We start from the raw sequence: 13002 nt of genomic DNA on the forward strand, positions 1-13002 counted from the left end.
TAGTTTTTTTTTTACTTAAAAACTTTTAAATACACAACATTGTTATCGCATAGTTTGTAGAAGAAAGAGGATATATTGTTTTCACATATCAAAGAATAGTAAGGCATCTTTGTAAGAAAAAATATTTATGATATATCAATATTCAAAGTATCAGACCTCCGTATCGGAAAGTCGACCTTAAGAATCAAAATATATTTTATAGAAGTTATTTTACATTTGATACCTATATGTTAAATTGTTGAGTATATCTTTTAATGTACAAATATTATATGTATCTTTTTATTTACACATAACGATGGTTATAAGAGTATTTGAAATTATGAAGTTTTATATGTCAATGATGTTTACCGATGTTATGTTAAATTTATATAAACAACCACCGATTATGTGTGTATAATGTATTAAGTATATTAGTAATGAAAAATGAATATTTATTGTTTAGTAGTTGTTTTCGAATGTATAACATTTAGAAAGGAAATGCAACATGCTAAATAAGAACGTATCTTAAATTAAATTACAATGTTGTATTATACATATTCGGACATTTGAATTGTTTAAAAAATTGAGACGAGGCAGTGAAATGATACAATAGTTTTACATTTTTACTATCAAAGTTGTGGCTGTTATAAGTACTTGTTAAAAAGCAATACAATCAATGTACCTAAATAGATTTTAGATAAAAGAACTTGTGTTAAAACTAAGTAAAATTTGACTAACATAATAAATTATTGCGTAATGTTATATACTTTTGTTATTTATCTGCTGCAAATAATCTACACATATAGATATATGTATATGTATTTTGTAATTTAGTAATCTTTTTATTGTTGCAGTACTTTTATACAGGATTATGGCAGAAATGTGATGAATACATGACCTAAAATTCAATAACATGTAGGATAATGTTTTAACATTTAAACAATGCTTATTGAGTAGCTTGTACTAAAGCTTCTCCAACTTCTACTGCAATAGATGCTTCAGCTTTGTCTTTTTCAGATGATGCAGAGGATAACTGTTGCTGAGCTTTGCTAAGAACTTCTCTGGCTGCTGAATTATCTATATTTTCTACAGGATGTGCTTCCTCTGCTAAAACCTGCTCCACAGTATCGTATTAAAAAATATTTAATACCTATGTTATTTTTTATTTAACTGGTATAATATGTACATACCTGTACACTATTATCTTCATTTATAGTAACTGTTCCTGAGGAAACAAAAATCTTTTTAACTGATCCTCCCTCTTCATACACTGTAACTACACCAGGTTTTAGTACAGCTAGCGTGGGAACATGTTTTGGTAAGATACCAAAACTACCAGAGAAGGATGGTACATCCACTTGTTTGACTACAGCTTGGTCATAAAACACCTAAAACAATAATTTTCTTAAAATTTTGGCAACTTCAATTTCAAACCATGTTTATGTACACTAGAAGTATATTTATACATACTTGATTAGCTCCAGCAAAAGTAAATTTCATTTGGTCTCCAGGAGCATCAGCATACGTTCTCCTTTGACTACGAATTAATCTTAAATAAGGGCGTAAATTACGAGTAAGAGTTGCCATTTTTAATGTTCTGCAACAAAAATTCATTCATTAAATGTTATATAAAATTTCGTTAATTTACGACAGAGGACTGATTACATCACACATTCGAATCACATATATTAACTATTGTTTTTTAAAGTAAATATGTTAAGTGAATTAAATATTTGAACGAATAATTAAATATCCTATGATTCGTCCATTTACAAGTTCAACAAACTCACCGCGCTTTTGTTTAAATATATTTCTTGCACAAATTACGTTATAGCAACTATCACAGATATAAGTTAAAAGCAATATCGTCTATTGCGGGTAGCTAAATAGGAACAGTGACTACATATAAAAAAAGACTGGATATGCCTTCCTTCTCCAAGGAATTATGATTTCTGGGGTTCCAGACACCCCCAGGTGACATACAGTCGGCATGTAAGGATGCCGATGGCGCATGCGCAGCGGTCTATAAATAAGTTATATCTCGCTGAAACAAATCAGTCTGTCTTCAGACATCGAAGAGAAGGGTGTTGTGTTCGACACCGGGTGCGACCCCCGGTGTCGGCCATATGGTAAGCACACCAGATGCACACCAATGTGCCAGGCGTGGAGGGCACCGAAGTAATATACATAAGGTCTCGGAGCCCTCCTATAATTTAACGCCAGTGTTGGTCGCCGTGGGGTTTTAGTCAGTAAGAATCTGACACTCCCCCGCCAACCTCGCCAAGGGGTCGGCGGGGGGTCTTATGCAAGATTTCCCCACGTTAAAAAAAAAAAAAAAAAAAATATTTACAATCACTGATTCGAGTAAAGGTAAGTAAAGGTAAGTAGCCGGAGATCACGTGCCTCCAAGAATTTTTCGCATCTTGTGAGCCACTTGATCTTTCGAGGGTAACAATGTTGCAAAACGCGAGGCCGGCATTACACCTTTGCAACATTCTTGCGATTTCGCGGGCGACGCCTCCCGAACTGCAGCATCGTTGCGAACGCGCAATCGCGGCCTCACGTTTTGCAACATTGCTGCGCTCGAAAGATCAACTGCATCACAGAATTTTCGCATCTTGTGAGGCACTTGATCTTTCGGGCCCAACAAAGTTGCAAAACGCGAGGCCGGGTTCGCGCGCTTGCAGCATTCTTCCGGTTTCGCGGGCGGTCCCCACCGATTTGCAACATTGTCGCGAACGCGCAATCGCGGCCTCACGTTTTGCAACATTGTTGTGCTCGAAAGATCAGCTGCATCAAAGAATTTTCGCATCTTGTGAGGCACTTGATCTTTCGAAAACAACAAAGTTGCAAAACGTGAGGCCGCGATTGCGCGTTCGCAACAATGTTGCGGCCTCGTCAGACTTTACTTACCTTTCCTTGCTTTTACTTACCTTCACTCGAACCAGTTGCATTTTTCATAATATATTATTATATTTATAATGTATTTATTAGAAGGGTTGTAGGAATACAATAGGTGCAGGGATATAAAGGATGCAGGAATGTAAGGGATGCAGCGACATAAAGAATTCAGGGATGTAAAGATGCAGTGATGTAAGGAAGGCAGTGATATGAGGGATGCAGTGTTATACGAATATAGGGATGCAAGGGATACGGAGATATATTGATTTAGCGGTAGTCCCCGTGGGGCTGGTAAAATAGGTAGGATTGTAATACCGGCTGTGCTCTTTGCATGCAGTCCTGACCTCATCTTGGGGTGTCTGGGACCCCGGAAAACATAACCCATCGGTAACAACGGCATGTCCAGTCTTTTACTATCTGTAGTCACTGGTTCAGAAGCGTTCATCTAGAAGTTGGTAATATCCGTTCTAAGAAAATAACAAATGATATAATATCAGGTACATTTTTGTTCACTTTTTGAATATAAATAGTTAATAAAATGCCGTATGCAAACCAGCCATCAGTTCACATTTCGGATCTAACTGAAGAAAATGTAAAATTTCAAGTAGAGGATACAGAATTGAGGTAAGCTAGGTTATGTCACAATTAAATAATGTTTTTGTTCTGTATTGTTAAATTTTCTAAATATTTATAGTGTTGCAAATAGTATGAGACGTGTCTTTATTGCTGAAACACCCACCATGGCTATTGATTGGATACAATTGGAAGCCAATTCAACTGTTTTAAGTGATGAATTTTTAGCACACAGAATTGGAATGATACCATTGATAAGCGACGATGTAAGTATTTAAAAATCAGTTGCCTTAAAATTTGAACAGAAGCCTAAAGTTTGTATAAAAATCATTAGGTTGTTGACAGGATACAGTATACTAGAGATTGCCAATGTATGGATTTTTGTCCAGAGTGTAGTGTAGAATTTACGCTTGATGTTAAATGTACAGAAGATCAAACGCGACATGTAACTACTGCAGATTTTAAATCCAGTGACCCTAGAGTATTACCAGTTACATCTAGGCACAGGGAGGATGATGCCAGTGAATATGGAGAAACAGATGGTTAACATTTTTCTAAGTAATATATTTATTAATGTTTCAGTACTATAAATGGATCTTTGCCTTGCAGAAATACTAATAGTAAAGTTAAGAAAAGGACAAGAATTAAAACTGAGAGCATATGCCAAGAAAGGTTTTGGAAAAGAACATGCAAAATGGAATCCAACAGCTGGTGTAAGCTTTGAGTATGATCCAGACAATTCCATGAGACATACATTGTTCCCTAAACCAGATGAATGGCCAAAATCAGAGTATAGTGAATTAGAAGAAGATCAATGTAAGTATTATATTACTTAACAAATTAATTGCTGTACATTTACTTAATGGATTGTAAAATATTTCAGATGAAGCACCATTTAATTGGGAGGCTAAACCAAATAAATATTACTTTAATGTTGAAAGTAGTGGAGCATTGAAACCTGAAAATATTGTAATGATGGGTATTGCAGCTTTGAAAAATAAACTATCTAATCTACAAACACAATTAAGTCATGAAGTTCAAAGTGATGCATTGAGTATTCACCATTAAATTGTATAGACTATTAAGAATTTAGGAATCATAACATTTTTCATTATTCATTTTAAAATAAAATCTTTATTAAATACATATAATTGTTATTTATTGTGGTCCTTACATCAGTTGTTTCAATAATCGTACGTGAAACGTTGGATAAAATACATAAGCATGATAGATTAGATTTTATATCTAAAGCACGGCTGACACTGCATACCGACATTACGGCATCCGGGGTGTCAGGGACCCCGATACATCGGTGGCGCTTTCTGCATACCGACCTGATATCATCTGGGGTGTCGAAGGCCCCAAAGCATAAGTGACGCTCTACATACCGACTTCATCGAATCCGGGGTGTCGAGGACCCCGATGCATCGGTGGTGCTTTCTGCATACCGACCTGATATCATCTGGGATGTCAAAGACCCCAAGATACGAGTAACGCTCTTTGCATACCGAGATTACGGTATCCGGGGTGTCAAGGACCCCGATGCATCGGCGGCACTCCCTGTATATCGACCTGATATCATCTGGGGTGTCGAAGACCCCAAAGCACGGCTGACGCTATTTGCATACCGACATTACGGCATCCGGGGTGTCAGGAACCCCAATATATCAATGGCGCTTTCTGCATACCGATCTGATACCATCTGGGGTGCCGAAGACCCCAGAGCACAAGCGACGCTCTACATACCGACCTTATCGAATCCGGGGTGTCAAGGGCCCCGATGCATCGGTGGCACTTTCTGCATACCGACCTCTCATCTTGGGGTGTCGGAGACCCCAATGCACGAGTAGCACTGCGTACCGACATTACGGCATCCGGGGTGTCAGGGACCCCGAAGCATCGGTGGCGCTCTCTGCATACCGACCTAAAATCATCTTGGGGTTTCGGAGACCCCGAAGCACCGGCGACCCTGCATACCGACATATCATCCTGGGGTGTTAAGGACCCCGAAGCACCGGTGACATTGCATACCGACATTATAGTATTCGGGGCATCGGGGACCCCAAAGCTAAAATGTGCGAACTATAGACTTTTTATAGAAAAATTGAAACCTCTGAAACTTTTGACTCCGACCACTTAGACACACAAATGCAACGGTTTTGAGCTAATCTCAGCGAGACCTTTCTAACGACGTATAAAGCGTATTTCTAACCCTAGTGGTTCTCAAGTTGAAAAATGACACGTATGGACGTCTTTGTGCTTTATATATATAAGATGAGATAAGCGATATTACTGAAATGTGCTGTAATGAATAAAACATAACTGTACCAAGGAAAATAAATAAATAAATAATAAAACAAACTTAAAAGATAGTATTTTCTTACCTACATAGTGGCTACAAAAATTCATCTCCCGCCACCTCCCGCCCAAATATAAAAACTTTTTAATGTTGTCGCCTTGCAAATTTACAAATGTCGCTGTGCCAACAAGTCGGTTGAATTTCTTTCTTTCGTTCAGTGACAGAGAAATTACGTTTCTGATTGAGTTACCGTAAAGTGTTTACACGAGAAACACTCGTGTGATTTTTAATCGCATCATGTATATCAAGCAGGTATGAAAAATGATTAGGTTTACTTGTGAGTTCCTGTCACTTTTTGCGCGCTTCATACAACTTCCTCCTAATAGACGCTTACCATTTGTAATAAATATTGTTATTCAGCTTAAGTGCGCATGAAGATCACTTCAAATACAATGCCTTTAATTGTCCTACATTCATAATTCCATAAATGATGTCAGTGTTGTAGATACAAGATGTTGTATGTTTACATGGTTAAACGCAAACTACCTATAAACATTAAATATAAACAAAAAATGATTATATTTCATATAACACACCTCTGTTATTAGGTGATTATACAAGGATTTAAGTCATACCGTGAGCAAACAGTTGTAGAACCATTTGATCCAAGGCACAATGTAGTAGGTATGTATCATTGAGATTAACGGAAACAAATTTTTGAATTTAGGTCAAGTACATGATATTTTTATTTCAAGTTGGAAGAAATGGTTCTGGAAAAAGTAACTTTTTCTATGCAATTCAATTTGTTTTGAGCGATGAATTTTCACATTTGAGACCTGAACAGCGACAAGCTTTATTACACGAAGGTACTGGACCAAGAGTTATTTCTGCCCATGTGGAAATTATATTTGATAATTCTGATGGAAGATTACCGGTACATGCATACTTATTGCCATATATTTTATAATGTGTTATTTAATTTTTAACTTATTATAAGCAGATCATCTTTATAGATTGATAAAGAAGAAGTATATCTAAGAAGAGTAATTGGCTCAAAAAAGGACCAGTATTTTCTTAATAAAAGAATTGTAACTAGAAATGACGTAATGAACTTACTAGAATCAGCAGGATTTTCAAGATCAAATCCATATTATATTGTAAAGCAGGGAAAGGTATGTTTCATGATGAATGTATGATTTATAAAGACAAAAGGCATGATATATTATGTTGTACAGATAAATCAAATGGCAACAGCACCTGATTCACAAAGGCTTAAATTATTACGAGAAGTAGCTGGTACTAGAGTATACGATGACAGAAGAGAAGAATCAAAATTTATTTTGAAAGAAACAGAAGGAAAATTAGAAAAAATTCAGGATTTTTTGCGAACAATAGGTAAATCATAATTGAAGTAGATGGTAACTCTTTGAAAAATAACTGTAATGAATGGTAAAATGCTTACAGAGGAACGTTTAAAGACATTAGAAGAAGAAAAAGAAGAACTTAAGGAATATCAGTGTTGGGATAAACAGCGTCGTTGCTTAGAATATACGATTCACGAGCGAGAGCTCAAGGAGAATAAAAGAAAATTAGAAGAACTTGAAAAATCTAGAGCTAATAGTGGTGCTGAACAAGCAAGATTATGTGCAGATGCAAAAACTGCACAGGAAATGGTAAGAGCTGCAACAAAACGCCTCAAAGAGGCAAAAAAAGAAGTGCAAACCGCAAAAGAAGAACGAGATACGCTTAGGTAATATTCGTAAAGATATATACAAGCAACGTGTCAAGAAAAATGATTTGTTAGTTACAAATGAAAAATAATATTTTCAGTGCCGAACAACAACAATTACTGAAAGAAAAAACCAAATTAACTCTAACAATTAACGATTTACTGGAGGAAGTAAAGGGAGATAATGATAGTAGGAAACGCGCTCAACAAGAGTTGGAAAAATTAAAAGTGAACATTGCAGCAAGAGAAGCAGAATTAGAACAACTTAAGCCAGAAGTAAGATGTAAATTGTGTACTTTAAATACGAATAAAAAAAATGTGTAAACCATCATTTATTTTAGTATGAAGAAATGAAACGCGTTGAAGAGGAATGTACTCGCGAGTTACACTTAAAAGAGCAAAAAAGAAAAGAATTATATGCCAAGCAAGGAAGAGGCAGCCAATTTACTAGCAGGGTATTGAATATAACTTAACTAGATGTAAATGAAGATATAAGGATACATACTTTAACTATTTTTCTATTTTAGGATGAAAGAGATAAATGGATACAAAATGAACTGAAACAGCTTACCAAACAAATTAAAGACAAAGAAGAACATCAAAGGAAAATTAGCGAAGACTTAAAGAGAGATGCAGAAAAACAAATTACCTTAGAAAAAAAGATCGAAGAACATACACGCGAAATGGAACGGCAACGAGCTTCGATAGATGAACATAATAAACAATATTATGAACTTACTAAATCCAAAGACCAGTGTCAAGCAACTCGAAAAGAACAGTACGTTGATCATGCAATTTTCTTTATATTTGACAATATTTAACATGTATACTAAATTTATAATATGACAGATATCGCCAAGAAAGTGTGTTACAATTAAACTTATCAGGACTAAAAGAGGATTTAGCCAAAGCAGATCAGAGTTTACGATCTATGGCAGGGAAACCGATTCTAAATGGTCGAGATAGTGTGCGAAAAGTACTGGATACGTTTCGGTAAGTATCCCATAATTGTTTACAAGAAATCATTTTTACTATGAATATTTATCTCGCTCTTTTTGTTTAGTGCGCGTCCAGATATGGCCCATGAGGTGAGTAGTTATTATGGGCCAGTAATTGAAAATTTTAGTTGCGACAAGAGTGTTTATATGGCTGTAGAAGTAACTGCTGGAAATCGTTTGTTCCATCACATTGTGGAAACTGATAAATTTGGGACAAAAATTCTAAAAGAAATGAACAATCAACGCCTTCCGGGAGAAGTAACATTTATGCCTTTAAATCGACTTCATGTAAAAGATATAGATTATCCAGAAACAAGCGATGCCATACCAATGATATTACAGCTAAATTATGATCAGAAGTATGACAAGGCCTTAAGGTAAATACACGATAAAATTGTTAACGCAAAATTATTTTCCATCAACCGTATAGATTAATTGGTGTACGTAATTGTAAATGTAGGTATATTTTTGGAAAAACATTGATCTGCCGTAATTTAGAAGCCGCAACAAATTTAGCCCGTACTTCCGGTTTAGATTGTGTAACGCTTGAGGGTGATCAGGTGTCATCAAAGGGATCATTAACGGGTGGATATTTTAATACATTAAGGTCGCGTCTAGAAATACAAAAAACTAGATCAGAATTAATGGCTCAGATTGCATCTCTCGAATCTCAATTTGCAACGCTCAAAGAAGAGATCAGGAAAGCTGATCAAAATATCAGTTCTTATGTCAGTGAAATGCAAAGAACCGAAACAAAAAACAGTAAAGCGAAGTAAGTTGTCGTCATTAGATATTTTTATTGTTTTATGAGATTTTTCTGAAGCATTTAATTAATTGTACTATTACAGAGATGTATATGACAAGATGAAAGCAGAAATACGGTTAATGAAAGAAGAATTGAGCGCGATAGAACGATATCGAACACCAAAAGAAAGAAGTCTAGCTCAGTGTACATCAAGTTTGGAAGCAATGCGTGCGACCAAAGAAGGTTTAGAAAGTGAATTGCATCAAGAACTCATGGCACAACTATCTGTTGCTGATCAACGTCAAGTTGATACATTGAACGATGACATAAGACGTTTAACAAAAGATAACAAAGAGGCATTTGCTAAACGAATGCGATTGGAGGCTGAAAAGAATAAATTAGAAAACTTATTAACCAATAATTTAGTGAGAAGGAAAGATGAATTAGTTCAAGCGTTACAAGAAATATCAGTAGAGGACCGACAACGTCAATTAGAATCATCTAAAGCACAATTAGCAGATATTGAAAAGAGATTAGTGAAAGTGAACGCGGACTTCAAAGCTCAGAACGAAAGAGTAACCAATGCTATAAAGAAAGTATGAATGCTGGATAATATTTCATTATATTATGTATAACTTAAAATACATGTATATTATTTCTTTGTTTAGCAAAAGGCGGAATCTGCGGAAGTTGAAAGGTGGAAGAGCAAGGAAAAGGAAGCACAGGAAAAAATAGAAGCTGATGCGAAAGATTTAGAAAAGCTAGCCAGTAAATTGAACATTTTGCAACAGAAAATAGTAGAGTGTACGCAAAAAATTACTGAACTCGGTGCACTGCCTAGTCACGACGTGTATTCTAAGTTCAGTACTTTGTCTACTAAACAATTATTTAAAGAGATGGAAAAGGCGAACAATCATTTAAAAAAATATAGGTATAATTACAATATGTTCCTGGGTATAAAATTAGTCTTACATTTTCAATGAAAATCCTTCTCAATACTTTAAATTTTATTCTAGTCATGTAAATAAAAAAGCATTGGATCAGTTTATGTCATTTAGTGATCAAAAGGAAAAATTGGTAAAAAGGAAGGAAGAATTAGATAGAGGTGATGAAAAAATTAAGGAATTAATGTCAGTGCTTGAACAACGCAAATGCGAAGCAATACAATTCACTTTCAAACAAGTAATGTGATATCTTATTTTCTACTCTAATCTAGTAATTTCAAAGCAATTATACATGAAAAGGTACAAACCTCGTATTCTATTTTCAGGTAAGCAAATATTTTAGTGAAGTCTTCAAGAAACTTGTTCCATCAGGTCATGCACAGTTAGTTATGAAAACAGCAGATGGTGACGAAGGGGACGATGCTACAACAGAAGCAGCTGATTCTGATAGATTTATTGGAGTTGGTAAGTTAACTTGCAAACACGTGTTTGGTGTACTAAATGAAAAAAATATTAAACAATTTTATAAATTTGATCTAGGTATACGAGTATCCTTTACTGGTCATAGAGCTGAAATGAGAGAAATGAATCAGTTGTCTGGTGGACAAAAATCACTCGTGGCATTGGCATTAATATTTGCGATACAAAAATGTGATCCAGCGCCGTTTTATTTGTTCGATGAAATTGATCAAGCATTGGATGCGCAACACAGAAAAGCTGTAGCAGATATGATTCATGAACTTAGCTCTGATGCCCAATTTATTACGACGACCTTCAGGTAATGTTCTAATATCTGTAATAAAGGAATAAAGGGTTTTCAATTAATCATAATCAATTATGTTATTACAGACCAGAATTGTTACAACACGCGAACAAATTTTACGGTGTCAAATTCAGAAACAAAGTCTCCCATGTTGTATGTGTAACACGAGAAGAAGCGGCAGACTTTGTAGAAGATGACACGACGCATGGTTAATATAAAATGTAAATTATTTATAAATTATTATCAATTCGGAAACGATTGTTTTGTTCAAAAGTGACATTGATACTGTATTGCATGTATTGATCATTTTTACAAATATTTTTAAAAAAATATATGTTTATTATATTAAACAAAGAATATTTCAGTTCTGTATGTGGATGGCACATTTTATGTAAATGTTTAGAAAAATTTTATTTTTTATTTTTCATTGGTAACATTATTTATATATTAGTAACACGTATCACTCTACTTTTTTATTTTCCGATTGCTATACACATACATACTATCACACTTTAATAATTATCATATATTTAGTTTCAACGATTGTTAAGGAAAAAAAAAGATTGTCATATAAAGCACGTAGTTATGGAATTCACTAGTAATGTAAGTGAATAAAAAAAGATTTTTATTCTATTAACAGCTATGTAAAAGTTTATATTTGTTTTTTATTGTATTTAAACGTAAATTACAATACATACGGTATTTTGGATTACTGGATTTTTATTTTCACCACATATTTATACTAAATATGAGGAATATAAAAAAACCGATTTGTTGCTGGACATTGCAAAAAAGTAACAATCACGTTTAAATAGTTCTGTCATCTTTGTTACTTATCTTTTCGTTGACTGATTAAACTATCATGCATAGTTGTTACAACATTTTCTATTAATTCTGGGATAACAACACCATTTACATCAATGAAATTTGCAACAGACTTTGTAGTACTGGTCTCATATACCTGTGCTGTCGCTGTATTCCTAACAGACAGTACAAGATTATACTTATCATCATGTTTTTTTAAGTATGAACTTGCTTCCCAAACAAGATCTGGATTAAAACCTGCTGGATCTCTGAAATATAATGATTTAAAAAATATTTTCTGAACTTACAAGCTATAAATAATATTAGATATGATTTACCTTTGAATAGCAACTACAAATATACCCTTTTCTTTATATGTTGTATACAATGTTAAAAGTCCCATTAAGAAGAAATATAATGAAACACACGCAATTAAAACTGGTTTAGATGCTGGGAAAGGATAGAGATAATCACAGAGAAGAGCAACAATAGCAACTGTTACAGCGATACCACAAAGGGCTAATCTTCCATCAAGTAGAGCAAAGTTTTCTATGTAATTATATTTTTTTGTGAGTACATCTTTAACTGCATCATCCAATGCATTCTTCACTGCACCACCGTCCCATTTGTTCACTTTTATTACCTGAAAAAAAAAAATTACACTGGTCAGTAATGGTATATTTTTATAAGATAATGGAGAAATCAGTGTGCATCGTCTGATTCCAGCGAACGCATAAACTCCAAAAATATTATTATATATATATACAATGTTTAATTAAAACAAAATTCCTCGAATACTTATAGCGCCATACGTGGCACGATGAACCGGTATTTACTACATAAAAATGTGTTAAAGTATCACTTATATTCATATGAAAAAAACTTTATTTACTATAAATTTCATATCATCGTGTAATTAATGTAAATCTTACAAGATTTTCTGCACTTTTATCTGAACCCATCTTAACCACAACTTTGTTGCTACAAAACAGCTGCAGTATGGCTTTCTACATACACGTCAACCGGTCAACCCATTGAAATGTTTGGAACATTCATACCACTCTCAAATTTTTTTGTTAGACTACGAAATAATCGATAAATGCATAATTTTAACTTTCGTTTTTAATTTCAATGTTTTAAATTAAAAACCATCATAGTTTAAAAACAGAAAATTAATAAAAACATATTGTGCACTGAACACTTATAGTAGGGAATTAGTAATTACGTTTAAAAAGTATTGGCGAGCCTGTAGAATGAAGCGTTTGTA

General features: G+C 34.3%; 4 protein-coding genes across 4 annotated transcripts; 2 read left to right on the forward strand and 2 right to left on the reverse strand.

The window, feature by feature from the left end:
• Positions 1-925: 925 nt before the first annotated feature.
• On the reverse strand, positions 926-1776 carry ATPsyndelta (ATP synthase, delta subunit). The gene is made up of 4 exons (XM_034333611.2): positions 1770-1776; positions 1450-1576; positions 1170-1367; positions 926-1093 (listed from the first exon to the last, which is right to left on the reverse strand). The coding sequence occupies exons 2-4, from the start codon at positions 1564-1566 to the stop codon at positions 926-928; spliced, it is 483 nt and encodes a 160-aa protein (XP_034189502.2). The 5' UTR covers positions 1567-1576; positions 1770-1776.
• A 1513-nt stretch (positions 1777-3289) lies between these two features.
• Positions 3290-4568, forward strand: RpII33 (RNA polymerase III subunit RpII33). Its single transcript, XM_034333964.2, has 5 exons — positions 3290-3504; positions 3575-3719; positions 3788-3995; positions 4063-4269; positions 4337-4568. Exons 1-5 carry the CDS (start codon positions 3419-3421, stop codon positions 4519-4521), a joined length of 831 nt encoding a protein of 276 aa, XP_034189855.1. The 5' UTR covers positions 3290-3418; the 3' UTR covers positions 4522-4568.
• Positions 4569-5896: 1328 nt separating this feature from the next.
• On the forward strand, positions 5897-11969 carry SMC3 (structural maintenance of chromosomes 3). Its single transcript, XM_034333852.2, has 18 exons — positions 5897-6064; positions 6361-6436; positions 6508-6686; positions 6766-6924; positions 6988-7147; positions 7217-7502; positions 7583-7757; positions 7823-7936; positions 8009-8259; positions 8331-8474; positions 8545-8856; positions 8940-9251; positions 9328-9820; positions 9893-10155; positions 10241-10406; positions 10495-10633; positions 10709-10946; positions 11018-11969. Exons 1-18 carry the CDS (start codon positions 6050-6052, stop codon positions 11142-11144), a joined length of 3609 nt encoding a protein of 1202 aa, XP_034189743.1. The 5' UTR covers positions 5897-6049; the 3' UTR covers positions 11145-11969.
• On the reverse strand, positions 11616-12872 carry Spase25 (Signal peptidase complex subunit Spase25). Its single transcript, XM_034333872.2, has 3 exons — positions 12668-12872; positions 12074-12378; positions 11616-12004 (listed from the first exon to the last, which is right to left on the reverse strand). Exons 1-3 carry the CDS (start codon positions 12695-12697, stop codon positions 11761-11763), a joined length of 579 nt encoding a protein of 192 aa, XP_034189763.1. The 5' UTR covers positions 12698-12872; the 3' UTR covers positions 11616-11760.
• Positions 12873-13002: the final 130 nt, after the last annotated feature.

This window comes from Osmia lignaria, chromosome 2, assembly GCF_051020975.1.
Source record: "Osmia lignaria lignaria isolate PbOS001 chromosome 2, iyOsmLign1, whole genome shotgun sequence".
In the NCBI taxonomy this organism is placed as follows: domain Eukaryota; kingdom Metazoa; phylum Arthropoda; class Insecta; order Hymenoptera; family Megachilidae; genus Osmia; species Osmia lignaria.